The sequence below is a fragment of the Tursiops truncatus genome, chromosome 9 (genome assembly GCF_011762595.2).
Source record: "Tursiops truncatus isolate mTurTru1 chromosome 9, mTurTru1.mat.Y, whole genome shotgun sequence".
NCBI lineage: Eukaryota > Metazoa > Chordata > Mammalia > Artiodactyla > Delphinidae > Tursiops > Tursiops truncatus.
The window spans coordinates 91,924,713-91,945,754 of NC_047042.1; the positions used below are offsets into that span (position 1 = coordinate 91,924,713).

The following is a 21,042-nucleotide window of genomic DNA, read 5'->3' on the forward strand; positions in this document are numbered from 1 at the left end:
TATTGTTTAACAGGATATAGAGTTTCAGTTGGAGATGATGAAAAAGTTCTGGAGACGGACGGTGGTGATGGCTGCACAACAATGTGAATATATTTAAGACCACTGGATGATACACACAAAAATGGTTAAAATGGTAAACTATATATATTGTGAGATATATGTGTGTATATGCACGTATGTATGTGTGTGTGTATAAGTATATGACCTGCATCACCACCACCCAGGTCAAGAATGCCTTCTTCCCCATAACCCAGGTTCTGCTCTTTGCACTTATAGTCAGCATTGGTGGAGAGGGTCGGGGTAGGGAAAAGCAGCATCTCTCCTTGACGTCCATAACCATTCGGGCATTTTACCATTCGAATTATACTTGCTCCCCAAGTGCGAAGTCTGAGTCAGCTGGGGTTTTTTGGTTTGGGGTTTTTTTTTTTCTTTATCAGTCATCATTACCAGAAGAAGAAACATTTTGACACCTAACCTCACGGACGCATCTCACGGGTTTTATTTCCCGCCCCGGCCCATACATTTGTCATGGATCTTGACCTACATTTCATTTTCAAGCCTCATATGCATGACTGTGGCTTTCAGAGCACAGTCTGCAGGGCCTTCCCTGGTAGTCCAGTGGTTAGGACTCCACGCTTCCATTGCTGGGGGCACGGGTTCAATCCCTCATCAGGGAACTAAGATCCCGCATGCTGAATGTGAACTAGGATCCCACATGCTGCATGGCATGGGCAAAAAAATAAATAAAAGAAAAATTTTTTAAAAACACAATAAAGCACAGTATGAAGCAGCAGTATTTGTCTTTTGTCTTCTTGCTCTACCTGCCAACATTGGATTTATCCTCCCCAAAAGAGAGGTTCCTGAAAGTGATGTGTAAATGGAATTTGGGGTAAGATAAATCATCATTTACAGGTTTTCTGGAGGAATGTTCTTGAGTAGTGAATAAATTGTCCTCTATTTCAGTGCTAGGCCTCAATCCACAGTAAGAAATACATCTTACATCACCCCCAGCACACACGTGCCTGTTCACAACTGATCCAAACAGCTCATGCAACAATACCCTTACTCCATGGAATGCATTCTGAATTGGTTTCCTAATCTTTTCTGTAAAAACGCTGGTTACGACCCACTAAATTTGACTTCATGACTCATTAACGGGTCTCGGCCCACAGTTTGAAAACACTACACCAGTTTAATATTTTATCGATCGGGATGTTTCTGTTTTGCATGTTATGCCTATAGCTTAACTGCCTGGTCAGCACATTCCACAGAGTGGAGCTGATCTGGTCCCCATGCTAGAAGCAGTGACTCTTCCAGACTCTGTGGGGAAAAAATAAAAAGGAAAATTCACCTCAGCTCCATGCTTCTCCTGCCAGCATCAGGGACTGACGAAATCCAGGTCTTCCTAGAAATTAACCTTGGTTCTGGGGTACACTTTGTGGGGGGAAGGAAACATTTTTTTTCAGCTCCTTTTTCCCCTGCAAATTCAAAGTTGTTTTCGTTTTTTAATCTTCTCTTTGGATCACCTCCTTTCTCTCAGTGGCTCCTCAGAAAAGGTTATTCAAGTCCACAAAACAGTTAAATGACTCAAAACCCAGATCTGTGTCCTCCTTTAAGTTGCTGTCCTTCAACTAGCCACTCCCACCCCAGCCAAACAGGGGACACCAGGAAAAATTGGTGGTAAGGGCCGCCTAAGAGAATGTGAGCTGAAAGAAAGAACAGGGAGGCTCAATAGGTGTTGGCTGAGGTAGCAGGCTAGTCCTTTTCATTTTGGGTTTGCTGGATAACATGTGATGCTAAGAAGCCGGAGGAAAGGTGACCTAGTGTGGCCTCACCCCGTGCTTTGTACCCAATGGCAGCTCCTCCGGATGGGGAGGGAGGGGGAGGCGGAGGGAGGGAGGGTTGACACTTTCCTTTCACTTTCTCAGGCCACCAAACCTGACACCTGGGGACAGAACTACAGTTCCCACCACGCCTCGAGACAGGAGGAAGAAGGGGCACGGAGGACCAAAAGGAAAACCAGGAGAAAGAGCAAACGTTACCTACTGGCAGAGGTGAGAGAGCCAGACAGGTAAGCAACAGGTGCAGGTTACAGGATGCAGGATGGAGGGTGTTGGAGGGTGGACATCGCTTGTTTCTCCTTGCAGGGCGTGTAGGCGGAGGTGAAGGGGGCTTTTGTGGAAACCCTGAGGACTTACTTGGTGTGTGTGCATGGGGGGGGGCGGGCATGGAAGTAAGATTTCAGCTCAAATTACAGGGATAAGACACCGGAAGTGGAATGGCTTTCTTTACTTGAAAAGCCCGGGGAAGAGTTGTTTGATTATGTCTCGTGTCTGCTGGATCATTTAGCCATAGTGATTTCAGAGGAGTCCAGGAGAAGTGTAGGATCCTCCGTCTGTTTAAAGCTCGCAGTTTTTACGTACAGATTTTAATCTGTGTGATGATACAGACTTGTCCTTTTCTATGACTTCTGAGAAAGCCAAAAACTAAAACTGGGGGAAATGAAGAAGGGTGTCATAGGCAGGAACAATTTGCAACACATCAAATTTCGTCATCAAATGAAATAAGGTTTCCTGTATTTTTAAGAGACATCTGACGAGGAGACCCAACACAACCAAAGAACAGTTGAAGGGCCCGGGTATATCTGCCATGAGGGAACATGGTTGCTGCTCCAACTATCTGCTGTGGAGTAGGAATCTGCTGTCATGTGGAATGGGAGTCCTGATGTAGCATGAGGGTCCACAGATGGAAACCTCGGGGAGATAGATTTCAACCCCATGTAAGTTAGAGCTGTGCACACAACATAGATTTTTTTAAAAGGTAGTGAGTTCCTTGTGATCTGAGATGCTGTGGGTATTTAAGCAGAGACGCTGAAGGTGGGAATAAAGTTTCAGGTGGGTGATTGTGTCGGTCAACACTTCCCAAGGCTAGCTAGTCCTCAAAATCACCTGGGAGTGTGTGCATGTTTTTAAATCTATTTAGCACACCTAAGATGGGCTCCAGGAATATATAGATAGTTAATTATCTTCCCAGGTAATTCTGATAATCAGTTAGTTTGGGAGACACTGTCATGAGAAACTTTCTTTTCCAGCCTATGGTAGAGTATGGCACAAACATTCGAACCACAGGGTTTTTTTGTCGGTTTCGTTTTGTTTTGTGGCACCTCGAGGCTTGTGGGATCTTAGTTCTCCAACCAGGGATTGAAACCGGGCCCTTGACAGTGAAAGCACAGAGTCCTAACCGCTGGACTGCCAGGGAATTCCCCACAGTTTTCATTCTGAATATTCTCAGAATCATAATTTCCAGGACAAGGAAAAGCAGGTGCCAACCGGAAGAAAAGGGCTGTGTGACTCTTCCCGAAACTGACTTGCCTGTCAGGTCTCATGGATGCTTGCGGCTGGTTGCCTTGCCATTCAGTCTTCCAGTAATTTGTCTTCCTCCCATGTGACATGGAGATAGGCTGACAGCTAGGCATGTCTCCCACCTGATAACTGGCAGGTAAAACACTCCTGCTGGGCCCCGAGGCATGTGGGATCTTAGTTCCCGGACCAGGGATCAAACCCACCACCCCCTGCAGTGGAAGTGCTGGAAGCATGGAGTCTTAACCCCTAGACTGCCAGGGAAGTCCCAGTCAATGCTGTCATCTGAGAGTGTTGATCGTGTACTGGGCCCAGCAGAGAACAGCAGTAGAACCTCTTCATTCCAAGGTCACCCCTAAAGTAATGTTAACTCACCTAGGACAGGTGGGGTTTGTGCGGGCAGCTCCCTCTTACCTGACCAGTAATTAACATCCTTCTCCCACGAGGACGGCAGTGCTAGGAAAACAGTAACCTCACTCTGTCTTGTCCTGTGCTGAATCCCGAGTGCCAAGAATAGTTCCCGGCCCCTGGTAGGTGGTCACTAACACAGGGGTCCCCAATCCCCAGGCTGTGGACCAGTACCGGTACTGTTAGGTACTGGGCCACACAGCAGGAGGTCAGCGGCAGGCAAGTGAGCGAAGCTTCACCTGCCGCTCCCCATCGCTCCCCATCGCTCCCCATCGCCCCCCATTGCCCCCCATCACTCCCCATCGCCCCCCATCGCCCCCATCGCCCCCATCGCTCCCCATGGCTCCCCACTGCTCCCCATCGCCCCCCATCGCCCCCCATTGCTCCCCATTGCTCCCCATCGCTCACGTTGCCTCCTGAACCATCCTAGCCCCCCACCCTGTCCGAGGAAAAATTGTCTTCCACGAAACCAGTCCCTGGTGCCGAAAAGGTTGGGGATGGCTGCACTAAAGAGAGACTGAATTCCTTCTTTTCTTCCTTGATCTGTTCTAGGTGGCAAGAGCCATGCAATTCTCCAGCTCAGCCAGGGCAGCAGATGAGAACTTTGACTATTTGTTCAAGATTATCCTCATCGGGGATTCCAACGTGGGGAAGACGTGTGTGGTGCGGCATTTCACATCCGGCGTCTACACCGAGGCGCAGCAGAACACCATTGGGGTGGACTTCACTGTGCGTGCCCTGGAGATCAACGGCAAGAAAGTGAAGGTCAGAGGGGGACAGGGGTGGGTCTGCCTCTTTTAGCCATGGTTCCTAACCCCGAAACACATGCCTGAGGAGTGAAAGATTTAAATATAAAATATGAGATCATTAAAATACCAGGAAAAAAAAACCCATGGGAGTATTTATTTTTATCATTGAGGAATAGAGAAATCAGGCTTTAAAGCAAGACAAGAACCCAGAAGCCATAAGGGAAAATATTGCTCCATCTAACTATTTAAAGGTCAAATTAATACTCTTCTATATGATCATATAAAGGTCAAATTTCTACATACTCAAAAATACCATAAACAAAGTCAAAGATGAGTGACAAACTGGAAAGAAACATTTGCAAATATGGAACTGACAGAGAGCTAATTTCTCTGATGTGAAAAGAGCTCTGATAAATATCGAAGAAAAGACCAACAACCAAACACAAAAAGTAGGCACTTCACAGATTAGACAAAACAGCTACTTCACAGATGTTATGTGAACTGGCTCATACATTTATGTGAAAAAGTAAAAGTGCCCATTGTTACTCATGATTAAAGAAATGAAATTAAAATAAGTGAGATAATATCATTTACCCATTTGACCAACCAAAAAAGATCAAAAAGTGTTGGTGAAAATGTAATAAATGGATTTTGTGTGGGATCCTTATTAAACAAACATGATAGTAAAAAGACATTTTGAGGCTTCCCTGGTGGCACAGTGGTTGAGAGTCCGCCTGCTGATGCAGGGGACACGGGTTCGTGCCCCGTTCCGGGAAGATCCCACGTGCCGCGGAGCGGCTGGGCCCGTGAGCCATGGCCGCTGAGCCTGCGCGTCCGGAGCCTGTGCTCCGCAACAGGAGAGGCCACAACGGTGAGAGGCCTGCGTACCGCAAAAAAAAAAAAAAGATAAAACATCTGGATGAAGGGATGAGTGTGGTAGGAAGGCAAAAGAACACCAGACCTTAGGACACTGGATCCGCCTCTCCCACTGAAGGGCACCTTAGGTGATGGCCCCCAACCTGAAAACCTTGGGGATTTTACCCTGGGAGCACCTGAAAAAAGACAGATTCCTGGGCCCCACCCCAGACCTCCTGAATTTGGATCTCTAGAAGTGAGACCCAGGGAACGACTTAGGCGAGCAAGTTCCCATCAGGGGTGGGAACTCCTGATGCGGACCCCCTTTCCTGCCCTTCTCCAGATGCAGGTGTGGGACACTGCAGGCCAGGAGCGCTTCCGGACCATCACCCAAAGCTACTATCGCAGTGCCCACGCGGCCATCATTGCCTACGACCTCACCCGGCGGTCCACGTTCGAGTCTGTTCCTCACTGGATTCACGAGATAGAGAAATACGGGGCGGCAAACTTGGTCATCATGCTGATTGGTAGGTCGATTTCAAAGTGTTTCGCTTTCCTTGACTGCCCGCCGCCCCCCATGCTCAGCTTTTTCTGTGTTTCCAGTGGCAGTGGAACAGGAAGCCATAAAAGTGCACGTGGCAGATGGGACCTCAGAAAACATCTGGGCCAGAAATTCCCATCAGGTTCACTTGAGCATGAGAGTGGGGTGGTTTGAACTTGTTAAGAATACAGATTCCAGGGCCCCACCCTAGAGTTTCTCACTGCAAAAACCTGAGATGGGGCCAGATACCTAGATGAAGGTACACCCTGGCTGATTCGACACACGTCTGTACAGACCACACAGGAAGCATTCTGTAGTCTGAGCTTCACAGCGTCAGATGGCTCTCAATCCCCGGAAGAGCCGCTCAGATGACTATGACTAACAACACTCTTGAATGACTTATCACACCTGCTAAGATGCTAAGCAAATCTTAACAACAAGCCAACATCAAAATTAACTGCAACTTCAACTATACAAAGTGAACTCACAGCTTGAAATACGTGCCGTCACATTGTGCATTCAGAAACGGGTAATGTGCTGTCACTTCCCTATAGTATTAGCTTTGCAAGCAGTGCCCCTCCTAAGGACACTAATGTTTACCAAGTGGCTGCTTAATTTTGGCAAGTTGGTTTAGGTTCTTGCTACTCAAAGTGTGGTCCACGGACCAGCAGCATCACTGGGGTTTTTGGTTTTAGGTTTCTTTTTCTTTTTTTTTGTATTAAGACTTATTTTTTCAGAGCAGTTTTTAAGGTTCTCAGCAAAATTGGGAAGGTACGGAGATTTCCCATATGCCCCCTGTACTCACACATGCATAGCCTCTCCCATATCAACATCTCCTACCAATGTGGTACATTTGTTACAAAGGATGAACCTACATTGACACATCATAGTCATCTGAACTTCATAGTTTACATTATGGCTCATTCTTGGTGTTGTACTTTCTATGGGTTTGGACAAATGTCTAAGGACAAGTATCCACCATGATGATATAGAGAGTATTTTCACTGCCCTAAAAATCCACAGAATCAGCATCACGTTGGGGGTTGTTAAAAGCGCCCCATCTCAGGCCCCATTCCAGACCTACTGAACCTGAATCTTCGTTTTAACAGGATCCTAGAGAGATTCATATGCAAATTAAAGTTTGCAGAGCACAGGTCTAGAGAGCTGCTGTGGGACTGAGCGCTAAACACAGCAATGATTAGTGGATTATTTATCCATGCACAGGCATGTCCTAGCTGTGTGGTAAGTTACCTTCTGAGCCTTAGTTTCCTCATCTACAATATGCAATCAGTATTCACTAGGGTTGTTGTAAAGACGTGACGAGATAATGTGTATACATCGCTTGACAGTGCCTAGCACATAGTAGGTGCTTCATAACGGGTGTGGGATTTGTTTCTAGAAGGTTCATTTGTTTGAGAGAACAAACTCCTCTGTGTTCCTTAAACAATGGGGTGGGGTGCTTATGGTGAGGGTGCAAGTCCCTGGGACCTAGGAAAACCCAGCCCAGCATTCAAGCCCAGCAGAGTGGGAGACACAGTGGAGCCATCGCAAGCAGGAAGTTGGGGACCCTCTTCTCAGGGCTGGGCTCTGTGTACCAGCCTCCTCCACCATTGTGTATCTATGTCTTCTCTCAGAGCTGCTTCTTACATTCAGGATACTGTGGGCCTGCAGCACTCTCCCTCTGAACCATCCCTCCTGGGTTCCTCAAAGCATCATCCCCAGCCTGCTCCTGCCACAGAATCCCTCATTCTCTCATACCCTCTAGCTCACATTCTTCAGGAAGGAAATCCCATTGCCCCGTTCCTTTTTTTTTTAATACTTAATTTTTAAAAAATATTAATTTATTTATGTATTCGGCTGCACCGGGTCTTAGTTGCAGCACACAGGGTCTTTTAGTTGCAGCACGCACGTGGTATCTAGTTCCCTGGCCAGGTGTCCAACCCAGGCCCCCTGCATTGGGAGCACAGAGTCTTAACCACTGGACCATCAGAGAAGTCCCGCCCCATTCCTCTTTCTCATGGCAAAGCCTGGCCCAGGCTGCTGGCCAACCTCACGGTGGCGGGCAGGCCTGGTGTAAGGTGCCCGGCCTGGACCAAGCAGCTGGGCCCCGAGGGGGGAGGCAGTGACAGGAAGCATAGCTGGGCTGCAGACGGTCCACAGAAGAGGTCACTCGCACACATCGTTGGCACATCTAGCCCATCTATTATTACTATTGTGATTCCAAAAAGGACTTGTTATTCTAGAACCGTGTTTTCCCTGTCTTTGCTGTTTTAAGTCACAGTCTAGCCCCTATCATATGCATGGCCTTGAAGAGAATGCTGCTTTGTAATTCATTCTGCTTCTTGTAACTTAAGAATCAAAGTCATTCCAAGAGCCTAGACGGGGCTCGTTCCTTCGTGCTGCATCAGATCAAAAGCTCCCTATGCACAGCCAGCTGCCAAAGAAAATGCGCCTCAAACTTAGCCCCTTTTTTCAGAGGGGCTGTGTCTTTTCCCTCATGGCAGAAAACAGGAGAGATTAGTGAGACTGGGAAGCGTCTTCCACATGGAGGGCGACTTGCCTTTTTGGAGAAGCGTGAGCTGCCTCCTCTCTCTTGTTACTTCTCAGCCAAAGGTCCCCTCTGGAACCAGAAACATTTTTGATTTGACTTCAGGTATAAAGAACACTTCTTCAAAAGGCAGAGTTCAGGGCTTCCCTGGTGGCGCAGTGGTTAAGAATCTGCCTGCCAATGCAGGGGACACGGGTTTGAGCCCTGGTCCGGGAAGATCCCACATGCTGCGGAGCAACTAAGCCCATGAGCCAGAACTACTGAGCCTGCGCTCTAGAGCCCACGAGCCACAACTACTGAGCCCACGAGCCACAACTACTGAGTCCATGTGCCACAACTACTGAAGCCCGTGTGCCTAGAGCCCGTGCTCCGCAACGAAGAGTAGCCCCTGCTCACTGCAACTAGAGAAAGCCCGCATGCAGCAATGAAGACCCAATGCAGCCACAAATAAATTTATTTTTAAAAAAAGAAAAAGGCAGAGTTCAGAGTTATAAAAATAAACACTGACCCCCCAACAGAGCCATATTTCTTCCTCAATAACCACTTCTTCGAAGCACCGAGGAGGACACTGGCCAAGGTTTCTGACACCCTTCACAACAGCTGCTCCTGAAGTGTGATGACCAGGAGGGGTGACAAGATCTGACGACAGGTGACATTTACTAAACTCCACTCTGAGTCTGCCCCTGGGTCCCTTCATTTAATCCTCACAACCATCCTGAGAAGCAGAGACGACCATCCTCGTCTCCCAGCTGAGGAAACCGAGGCCTCTGCAGGTTAAGTATCCTGCCAAGGAGCTCAGCGAGTTACCTACTGACAGGTGAGGCAGGATTTGAATCAGAGCCCCGGGTGGTTCAGTTCCTGTCCAGCCACTTTCCAGTAGCTGGTCAGGCTGACAGTTGCCCCCTGAAGCTCTGGTTGAGGCAATGTCTCATCCACTCCAGTGCCTGGACTTTGCAGTCAGACAGATTTGGGTTCAAATCTCCCTCTCTGTCCTTCCTGTCTGAACTTGGTCTCATCCCTCTCTCTAAATTTCTACTTACTCATCTATAAAACTGGTACCTGCCTCAAAGGTTTTGTTGAATTTAAAGGATTAAACAAGGTAACATATAAAGCACTTAGCACAGTGCTGAGACCTCAGTCCAGGGAACGAGGGGCTCAGAGGGCATCCCCCGGAGAGGGGGGACATAGCTGAGCCGCCAGGGAAGGTGGGAACCCCACCAATAGTAGCTCCCAGGGAAGGGAAGCTTGGGTGTGAATCCCTTGCATCTCGCTGAGGGGAACCATGCCGTCCTAAACCCGCTGGCGGTTACCCAGGAAGGTGGGTTGGATCCCTCTTCCATTAAATTCACAGGCTTCCCAGGAAACGTTGAAGCAGAAGAACCTTGAAAGCTGCCATGCAAAGCCACCCTGACCAGCCATCCCCTCTGGGCTGTCTTTGGAAGGCCTCACCCACTTCTCCACCGCCGCCTTCTCCTCCCTTGCGGGCCCCGCCCTTTGATGGCCCCGCCCCCACCAGCATTGTCCTTCACTCTTCCTCCCCCTACTGCAGAAACAGGTGGGGCAGAGTAGGGGAACAAATGCCAAGATGTGGTGGGATTTCCACGAATCTCACAACTTTTGCTTGATATTTACTCCCTCGTCTGTCTGTTGTAACAAATATCTCTGCCCCACTTCTTAACTGGTTCTAGAAATGCCCCCAAAGATGATCAGGACGTGTCCCCAGTGCTCCCGCTTATGACGCATCCAATCCCAAGGGCTGACACCACGGGTCTTCCTGTTTACTGTCGGTGGTCTCCTCGCTTTAATCTGGGATAGCCAACTGTGCTGTTCCCTCACAGAAGTGTCCCTGCCGTTTTACCATATTTTCCATTCTGTCTCCATGGTTCTTCACACAAATGGCTTTCTCTCTCAAAAGTTTACCCCAGCCCCTAGAGGCCATGTCACCACCATACAAAATCAAAGAGACCATTGTGCGTTGATTTGTCCTGTTCCTTCCCCTCCAGCCATTCACAGGGAACCCAGCTCCTCAGTAATGTCCCTCTGTTTACTTATTTAAAATTTTTTTAAAATTATTTTTGGCTGTATTGGGTCTTCTTGCTGCATGCGGACTTTCTCTAGTTGTGGCGAGCGGGGGCTACTCTTTGTTGCAGTGCGCGGGCTTGTGGCTTCCGTTGTTGCAGAGCATGGGGTCTAGGTGCGTGAGCTTCAGTAGTTGTGGCACACGGGCTCAGTAGTTGCAGCTCGCGGGCTCTAGAGCGCAGGCTCAGTAGGTGGGGCGCACGGGCTTAGTTGCTCCACAGCATGTGGGATCTTCCTGGCCCAGGGCTCGAATCCGTGTCCCCTGCATTGGCAGGCGGATTCTTAACCACTGCGCCACCAGGGAAGCCCCGTCCCTCTGTTTAAAACCTTCGGTGTCCCCATCACCCCCAAGATAAGACACAAATTCCTGAACATCACTCACAAGGTGCCCTGCTTTCCGCCTGGAGATGGCTGCTTCTTGTCCTTTTCTCATCCCGCTCTGTTTTGTTTCTAACTTCTTAACTCTTCTTACTCCTTCAGAGTGAGGGTTTGGGAGCCAACCTCCTTTTGTAGGTTATGTGGCTGTTCTGTCTCTTAACATTCTTTGGCGTCTGCTATTTGTCCCCTTAGGATCTCGGGCAAACTTTCCACTTAAACCCCTGTTATATTTAAAGGTCCACAATCTCTCAGCAAAAGCTCTTAGAACCCGGATTCCCTGGTTCTACATCCTCACCAGCACTTGCTATTATCAGATCTTTCCATTTCTTCCATCCTGATAAGTGTGTCGTGATATCACTCGCATTTTTTATTTGCAGGTCCCTGTTCACTGTTGAGGTCAAGCACCTTTTCATACACTTGTTAGCTATTTGGATATTCTCTTTTCAATTCTCATGCCCATTTTTCTACCTGTTGTTTGTCTTTTTCTTATTGATCCCTACAAGTACCTTATGTTTTCTGGAAATAATCTATGTTGGTTCGGGTCTTCCAGGAAGATGTCAGGACAGGATCCGATAGACATTCAAGAGATTTATTGGGAGAAATGGCTGTGAGGGATAAAGAGGAAGGCGCAGGAGGAGGCAGGGAGAGTCTTCTATGTCATGCTGACCTGCCCCTGGGAAGGAGAGAAGGGAGGAAGGAGGATGGTGTCCAAGAAAGGTTGATTCAGGCCTGAACCAAAGCTGCCTGATAAGAGGAATGGAACCCTGGTCTCTGCAGCAGGGGCCTGCGTTAGTGCCTCCCTGTGCTGGGGCCTCTGCACCAGCTGGCGGAGGACAGTGGGGTAGCAGCTGGGCTGGGGTCACCTATGCTCCCTGAAGTCAGTTCTCTTGAACAGCTCTGAGCCCTTTGTCAATTGCATGTGTTGCAAATACATTTTTCACTTTTATTTATTTATTTTAAATTTTATTATTATTTTTTTAATGTTTTGGCCGCACCATGCGGCATGTGGGATCTTAGTTCCCTGACCGGGAATCGAACCCATGCTCCCTGCATTGGAAGCTTGGAGTCTTAATCACTGGACCAACAGGGAAGTCCCTCATCTTTCACTTTTTTACTCTCAGAGTTCCTCTTCACTCTCTTGATGGTGTATTTTGATGAACAGACATTTTTAATTTTAATATATTTCAATCCATCAAACTTTTCCTTAATGATTATTGCTTCCTGTATCCTATGTAGGAAAATTTACCCTAATTGAAATCATTAACATAGCCTTACATTATCTTTTGAAGCTTGCTTGCTGTATGTTTTTTGTTTCTTTAACATCTTTATTGGAGTATAATTGCTTTACAATGGTGTGTTAGTTTCTGCTGTATAACAAAGTGAATCAGCTATACGTATACATATATCCCCATATCTCCTCCCTGTTGCGTCTCCCTCCCACCCTCCCTTGCTCGTTGTATTTGTTTGTTTGTTTATAATTTATTATGACTTTTACATTTAGATCTGCAATCTATCCAGCATTGATTATGGTGTACAGTGAGAGGTCTGGGCCAAAACTTGTAACTATTCATGTAAAGATCCAATTGCCTCCGTACTATTGACTAAAAAGGCAATCTTGTCCACTGCTCTGTGGCACCATCTTTCTGTGAAGGGTACATATATTCGTGAGTTTGTTTCTGAGCTTTTTATTCTATTCTACTGGTCTATTTCATGCATTCTTTTGGAGGGCAAAAATATTTTAGATGTGACAGTGGTTTGTGGCCTCCAAAGGGCCAGATATACAGTGTATCTGTAGGGTCTGTACACAAATTTTGTAAGGTCTGTACACAAATGTTCACTGAAGCACTATTCATAATAATAAAAAACTAGAATCAACTCAGTTTCCTTCATATGGGTGGGTAGTTAAACTGTGGTACATCCATACCATGGAACATGACTCAGCAATAAAAAAGAAACTACTGGGGGCTTCCCTGGTGGCGCAGTGGTTGAAAGTCCGCCTGCCGATGCAGGGGATACGGGTTCGTGCCCCGGTCAGGAAGGTTCCCACATGCCGCGGAGCGGCTGGGCCCGTGAGCCATGGCCGCTGAGCCTGCGCGTCTGGAGCCTGTGCTCCGCAACGGGAGAGGCCGCAGCAGTGAGAGGCCCGCGTACCGCAAAAAAAAAAAAAAAAAGAAACTAATACATACATCACTCTGATGGATCTCAAGAGAATTATGCTGAGAAAAGCCAATCTCCAAAGGCTACCTACTGTATGATTCTTTTTTTTTTAAATAAATTTATTTATTATTTATTTATTTTTGCTGCGTTGGGTCTTCGTAGCTGCGCGTGGGCTTTCTCTAGTTGCAGGGAGCTAGGGCTACTCTTCATTGCGGTTCGTGGGCCTCTCATTGTGGTTGCTTCTCTTGTTGCGGAGCACAGACTCTAGAGCACAGGCTCAGTAGTTGTGGCGCACAGGCTTAGTTAGTTGTTCCATGGCATGTGGGATCTTCCTGGACCAGGGCTTGAACCTGTGTCCCCTGCATTGGCAGGTGGATTCTTAACCACTGCACTACCAGGGAAGCCCCTACATAACATCCTGGAAATGACAAAATTATACAGATGGAGAACAGATTAGTTACCAGGGGTCAGGGATTAGAGCTGGTGGGAGGTTGTAAAGGGTAGCACGGCGAGTACTTCGTGGTGATGGAACTGTTCTGTATCTTGACTGCACTGGTAGGTGTAGGAATCTACACATGTGATCAAATTGCACAAATACATACGCACACACACACATACACACAAAGGAATGTGTGTATAATTTGTGAAATCTGAATAAGCTCTGTGGGTTGTATTAGTGTCAATTTCCTGGTTTTGATATTGTACTGTAGTGCAAGAGGTTACCATTGGGGGAAACTCGGAGAAGAGTACACTGGACCTCCCTGTATATATATATATATATATATATATATATATATATATATATATATATATATATATATGTAGTGTGTATGTGTGTGTGTGTGTGTGTGTGTGTGCAATTTCCTGTGAATCTAGATTTTTTTTCCAAATAGGAAGTTTTACTGTTTTTCAGAGGCAAAGGGGTAATTAGGGGGAAAAAAGATCGAAAAAGACCCTCTATGAGGACAATAAAGAAACACTGGTCTAGCCCATCTTAATTGCTGTAGCTTTGTAATAAACCTTGATGTCTAGTGAAACAACCCTGGTGAGAAAGTAATTTCGCCTTTAGATTCCTGCCTCCGAGAGATCAAAGTCCAGTGATTAGATGAATGTAGGATTGAGGAGGAGGAAAAGAAATACGGTACTTCTCTAACAGTAAATCCTGGGCTGTGCTGGCAAAACCCCTCATCGAGCTTTCTGGGGGAATTGCAAATGTTCTGTGTCCTGAGGGGGATGGCGGTTATGGGACATAGACATTTGCCAAAACTCATGGACCTGTCTGCTTCAAGTCTGTGCAATTTTTTTTTTTTTTTTTTGCTGTACGCGGGCCTCTCACTGTTTTGGCCTCTCCCGTTGAGGAGCACAGGCTCCGGACACGCAGGCTCAGCGGCCATGGCTCACGGGCCCAGCTGCTCCGTGGCATGTGGGATCTTCCCGGACCGGGGCATGAACCCGTGTCCCCTGCATCGGCAGGCAGACTCCCAACCACTGCGCCACCAGGGAAGCCCAAGTCTGTGCATTTTATTGCCTGTAAATTATAGCTCTGTCCTTCACTATTCACTCCACGCCTTCAATCCAACAAATCTCATCACAGTCTCCTCAGTGAGACCAGGCCCCATCTCTACAGTCACTTGGGAAAAAAAAGAGTGAAAAGAGGAAAAAGATGTGAAGCAAGTAGAGAGAAGACAGAGAGGGTCACCGGCCCAGCCTTCACCTTGTCACACTTGGCAGGAATGATGGTCCCCAAATACAGGGGCTCCACCTGTCCTGGGCAATAAAACACACACCTCCAGCCCATTCCTAGCAGCTCTTAATGCTCTTACAGGACAGTGAATTAAGACAGCAGCTCCGTGAATACTCTGAGTCGAAAAGATACGTGCACCCCAATGTTCATAGCAGCACGATTTACAATAACCAAAACATGGAAGCAATCTAAGTGTTCATTAACAGATGAATGCATAAAGAAGATGAGGCACATATATACGATGGAATTTTACTCAGCCATAAAAATGAATGAAATAATGCCATTTGCAGCAACATGGATGGACCTAGAGATTGTACTGAATAAAGTAAGTCAGACAAAGACAAATATCATATGTCACCTATACGTGGAATCTAAAAAAATGATACAAATGAACTTATTTACAAAACAGAGCCAGACTCACAGACGTAGAAAACAAACTTATGGTTACCAAAGGAGAAAGGTGGGGGAGGGATAAATTAAGAGTTTAGGATGAACAGATACACACTACTAAATATAAAATAGACAACCAACAAGGACCTACTGTACAGCACAGGGAACTATATTCAAAGTATAATGGAAAAAATCTGAAATTTTATATATATATATGAATCACTTTGCTGTATACCAGAAACTAACACAACATTGTAAATCAACTGTACTTCAATTAAAAAAAAAAAAAAGATAGTGGCTCTGTTTCCATTCATCGTTGGGTTCATTTTCAGTAAATCTGCCATCAGTAACTATTTGTGAACAAATGCATGTGCGCATATTGCTAAACTAAAATGTTCTTTTTGAAGTTCACCTTTTAAAAAACCAGATTAAGTTACTCATCGGAATATTTGCTTCTCTCTCACTCCCAGGGAACAAATGTGACATGTGGGAAAAACGGCACGTCCTGTTTGAGGATGCCTGCACACTGGCTGAGAAATACGGCCTCCTGGCTGTCTTGGAGACATCTGCCAAGGAGTCCAAGAACATCGACGAGGTCTTCGTGCTGATGGCCAGGGAGTTGATGGCTCGCCACAGCCTGCCCTTGTACGGGGAGGGCACCCTGGGCAGCCTCCCCCTGGATTCCAGTCCTGTCCTCACGGCCCCGGGGCCGAGGGAGAAGAGCCAGTGCACTTGTTGAGTATGTTCCCCGGGCCGGTGGCACCCAGCAGAGGCCACCTCCGAAACCAAGGGCAGCGGACGGCCTCGTGTCTGCTGAGGAGACCTCGGACTCCAGTGCGGACTTGCAGCTGGTCCTACTCCTTCCTGCCTGGTGGGGGGGCACCCTTTTGCCTCAGTTCACACCAGAGGGGGAAACCCTGACTCTGAGGATAGAGGACACCACTGTTTTTCTTGACTTTTCCTAGGACTCAAGGCCCAGTGGTAGGAGGACAAGATTTGTTCCTTTTCATCTTTCCCTTTTCTGTCTCCCCAACCCTTCAGCTGTTTTCTACTGAACTCTGCTTCTCACTTGAAGAAGAGGGTAGTGAAGGAAAGAAGAAAAGAGAAGTAGAAGAAGGAAAGAAGACAGGGGAGAAGATGTCTGGAACATTGCAGAGTGGTTGAAAACAGTGTGGGCATGGGAAGATGGGGAAAAAGCCTGCAATGATGAACCAGATGCTGTTAACTTTTGCTTCCTGACATTCACACCTCGGGTCTTAGTTTGGGGGGCAAAGCTTTTTGACCTAAAGACGATAAATACGGTCTTGCCAAATGGTCAGGAGCCATGTGATGGAGAGAGAATTAGATTTCACTTTATCCGAGTTGGGCGGATTGGACCACCCTCCTAGGATGAGGGAGATGCCTACAATTTCCTTCCAAAACACCCAATCATCTGCTGGATCAAAAGTCATTTCTGAATTGAAATTAAATTGGCTCATAGACAAATATCAAACCAGTACTGACCTTGCTGTATGGCCGGGGCGTGCTGTCTACCCTCCGGAAGCTGTGAGTCATAACCCTTGTGTCCGCAAAGCTCCCTGACGGTTGCTGCTGAGGGTGTCTTACAATCCTAGTAAGAACTGCAAGTGTTGGTCCGGCCACAGCATCAGCTCTGAAAGAGGAAATGTCTGTCTGGGGCGCACCCAGGGTGCAGGTGGGTCCACCCCAGGCATTTCTAGCTGTAGCACTGTTATCTGCAGGCTGAGACCAGCACAAAACAAATAGCCACTAGCCACGTGTGACTGAGTACTTGAAATTGGCTAATTTGAATTTGATGAGCTCTGAATGTAAAATACATAGCAGAATTTGAAGACTTATTATGAAAAATAAAATGTAAAGTATCTTCCTAATAATTTTATATTGATTATATGTTAAAATGATATTTTAGATTAATATCATTCCAGGTTAATAAAATATATATTAACATTTCAGCTGTTTCTTTTTACTTTTTTTAATGTAGCAACTAGAAAATCTTAAATTATGTGTGGCTCACACCATATGTCCATTGGACAGTACAATAGAGCAATGCTTCTGTAGTGGAATTCCCCGACCACACCTAGGACAGGGGCCAGGAGATGCTTGTCTAGGATTCCTGACACCCATGGCTGACTGACTGAATCTTTCCAGAAACCCACACTTCACCACGCTTGCCAGGTGATTCTCCCCACACTAAACCTTGAGAACTACTACCATACAGAGGTTAGGTGAGGATGGGAGTGTAACCACAGAGAATAAATTACATTTAATTCACAGCAATATATATTCATTTTTGAAGCGAACAACTTACCTTTTGGAAACATGAGGGAAATCTATTACAAGCCAGAAATAATAAAGGCATCAAAGCAGATTAACCTTTTTTCACATACATATTCTTGTTCTAAAGAAGGGGTTATGTGAAGCAGGAGTTCACAAGGCAGATCAGGAATACACCTGTACCAAGTCACTGGGCAATTTTCAGAGGAGGCAGTGAGCAGACACTCCTTAAGAAGGGGAAGGAGAGGAAGGGACTTCCCTGGTGGCGCAGTGGATAAGACTCTGTGCTCCCAGTGCAGCAGGTCTTGGTTCGATCCCTGGTCAGGGAACTAGATCCCACATGCATGCTGCAACTAAGAGTTCGCATGCCACAACTAATGAGCCTGGGAGCCACAACTAAGGAGACGGCCTGCTGCAACTAAGACCCGGTGCAACCAAATAAATAAATAAATATAAAAAAAAAAAAGAAGAAGAAGGGAAAAGAAAACTGACTGGATCAGGGGAAAGTGTGCAGACAAGAGGCTGAGCAGGACAGGAGATTAATGGTTCACACCAAGGCTCCTCCACTTATCTGCACACCAGTCTCAACCAATACTCTAAAACCTCATCAGCTTCTAGGATGATGCCCTCTGCGGGTTATCTGGAATTAAAATATTCCTACCAACAGGTTACACACGTGAGAACAAGGTCACCGGAACACCAGCAACCTGTAATTAACCAGTGTGGGCTCCTGTTGAAATGATCGTGCTGGGACAGAAGTACTGGAAAGGGCAAGTGGAAGGGAGCAGCTTCCCTGGGTGAGGGCGCACAAATGTCTGCTCTGAAAAGAGGCACAGGCTTTTCTGAAGCTCAGAGCAGGCTTGTACCACACTGTGAAGCTCACTCAAGCAGGCGCTGCTTTAGAGCCAAGGTCCAGGAAGACTCTGTGTTAACTGAAGCTCGCACTTTTCTCACGTCCTCAAAACTGCATAATTGTTAACAAGGGAATTATATGAAATAAAGCTCCAAAAGGGACATTTTGGAAGAAAAAAAGATTATAGATGTATAAAATAGATAACTAATGAGAACCTACTGTAGAGCACAGGGAACTCGACTCAGTGCTCTGTGGTGACCTAAATGGGAAGGAAATCCAAAAAAGGGATATATGTATACGTATAGCTGATTCATTTTGCTGTATAGCAGAAACTAACACAACATTGTAAAGCAACTATACTCCAATAAAAATTAATAGAAAAAGATTATGAATGTCTCTATTTCGTCTGCCAGCGTCAAGTACACCTCCATGTATGAGAAAATCTTTCAGTTAATATTTCATTGTTCATAGATTATTCCTGAATCTCTTCCCCACTCTATTACTGAAAAGGTCTATTAGTAGTAACAGTAATAGTACTACTACGGTAATAATAATGGCAAACACATACGGCAATTACTATGTGCCTGGCACTGTACCAGGCTTTTTTTTTTTTCGGCCGCGTGGTTTGCAGGATCTTAGTTCCCTGACCAGGGAAGGAACCCGGGCCCCCTGCAGTGGAAGTGCGGAGTCCTAACCACTGGACCACTAGGGAATTCCCCAAGCATTTTATTTACACTAACTCAGTGCATCCTGTCAACTATTTTTGAAGTAGGTACTATTTGTAACTCCTACTATAAAAATGAGGCTATGATTGTGTCCATCATCGGATGAATGGATAAAGATGTGACACACATATACAATGGAATACTACTCAGCCATAAAAAGAAACGAAATTGAGCTATTTATAGTGAGGTGAATGGACCTAGAGTCTGTCATACAGAGTGAAGTAAGTCAGAAAGAGAAAAACAAATACCGTATGCTAACACATATATATGGAATTTAAGAAAAAAAATGTCATTAATAACCTAGGGGTAAGACAGGAATAAAGACGCAGACCTACTAGAGAATGGACTTGAGGATATGTCTCGCTGTGACAAAGCGAGAGAGAGAGGCATGGACATATATACACTACCAAACGTAAAAGAGGTAGCTAGTGGGAAGCAGCCACATAGCACAGGGAGATCAGCTCGGTGGTTTGTGACCACCTGGAGGGGTGGGATAGGGAGGGTGGGAGGGAGGGAGACGCAAGAGGGAAGAGATATGGGAACATATGTATATGTATAACTGATTCACTTTGTTATAGAGCAGAAACTAACACACCATTGTAAAGCAATTATACTCTAATAAAGAAAAAAAAGGAAAATAAATAAAAATGAGGCTATGAGACACGGAGAGATTAAGGTCACACAGCTAGTAAGTGGCAGAGCCAGGATGCAAACCCAAATCACCTGGCTCCAGAGCCCACTTAACAATTATGCTTCACTCTCTCTCAGATAATGACCAGTATTGGATTTGGGCTCCATCATGTTAACTCCTCATCAACTTCTACACACACAAAAATACACTCACCGCAAGATAAACTCACAAACATACATTTCAATATCCTTCAAAGTAAAGTTGTGCAGCTCTCTCTATAAAAGAAGCTGAAGGGGGACTTCCCTGGTGGCACAATGGTTAAGAATCCACCTGCCAATGCAGGGGACACAGGTTCATGCCCTGGTCTGGGAAAATCCCACATGCTGCGGAGCAGCTAAGCCCATGCGCCACAACTACTGAGCCCGCGTTGCCACAACTACTGAAGCCCGCGTGCCTAGAGCACAAGAGAAGCCACCGCAGTGAGAAGCCTGCGCACCGCAACACAGGAGATCCTGCTTGCCGCAGCTACAGAAAGCCTGCACACAGCAAGGAAGACCCAACGCAGCCAAAATAAACAAATAAATAAATTTATTTAAAAAAAAAAGCTGAAGGGGCGAGGAGGCAGTGGGGAAGAGGCAGGGTAGAGAAAGGGTAGCAGGTTGGGTGGATTGCGCGAGTCCTGTTTAACTGTGGGGGAATTACAGAGGAGCTGTGCCTGAAATACACCCGGCCCAGGCTGAATGCTCTGCCTTTTGAACAGGGATGATGTAGAAACTCCAGTTCCATCATATGTAAGGTGACGTGGCTGACCCAGGGCAAACCAGGCTGGCTTCCACCAGCAATTACGACCCAAGGCTTAGATTGAAAGGATGGGGAAGGACTCGGCCAGCGGTACACATCGCAGCTCCCCACAGGTCGCTTGTAAACCTCCAGATGATTGAGAAGAGGTTCTGGGGATTCATATCACCAAAGGCAATAACAGTGCCTGCTTAATTTTTTTTTTATTCTCAATAATATCAGTATAACCTGTTCAAGAGCCTGTGATCAATTATTGAATGAACATGTGTAGATTTTACAATTCACAAACGATTCACTAGTTGGTTTACCACCAGCAGAAGGGGAGCTGCTAAAGTGTTTTTGACATCCTGCAGTTTCTTTTGTGTTTATTCTTAACCATATATTGTTTAATTTATACCTCAAAATAACTGCCAAAGACTGGAAGTACCAGGAATGCCGAAATTAAAGTACAAGTTAATAAATCATACAGAATAGGTGGTAATTCTGCAAAATCAACCAAAGTTTGCTCTTCACCTGAATAGAAGTTTCCTTTACC

General features: G+C 46.2%; 1 protein-coding gene across 2 annotated transcripts; it reads left to right on the top strand.

Moving 5' to 3' along the window:
- The first annotated feature begins 1,945 nt into the window (after positions 1-1,945).
- Positions 1,946-17,176, top strand: RAB19 (RAB19, member RAS oncogene family). Of its 2 annotated transcripts, none has more exons than XM_019930837.3 (4): positions 1,946-2,071; positions 4,320-4,532; positions 5,715-5,898; positions 15,679-17,176. In XM_019930837.3, exons 2-4 carry the CDS (start codon positions 4,332-4,334, stop codon positions 15,945-15,947), a joined length of 654 nt encoding a protein of 217 aa, XP_019786396.2. In that variant the 5' UTR covers positions 1,946-2,071; positions 4,320-4,331; the 3' UTR covers positions 15,948-17,176. The 2 variants fall into 2 exon arrangements, with proteins under 2 accessions (XP_019786396.2, XP_033719249.1); XM_033863358.2 differs by having other exon boundaries at positions 2,035-2,054.
- Positions 17,177-21,042: the final 3,866 nt, after the last annotated feature.

Coding starts and splice junctions, on each gene's coding strand:
- RAB19 (XM_019930837.3), top strand. CDS start 4,332: ATGCAATTCTCCAGCTCAGCCAGGGCAGCAGATGAGAACTTTGACTAT. Junction 4,533..5,714: donor TCAACGGCAAGAAAGTGAAG/GTCAGAGGGGGA, acceptor GCCCTTCTCCAG/ATGCAGGTGTGGGACACTGC. Junction 5,899..15,678: donor CTTGGTCATCATGCTGATTG/GTAGGTCGATTT, acceptor TCTCACTCCCAG/GGAACAAATGTGACATGTGG.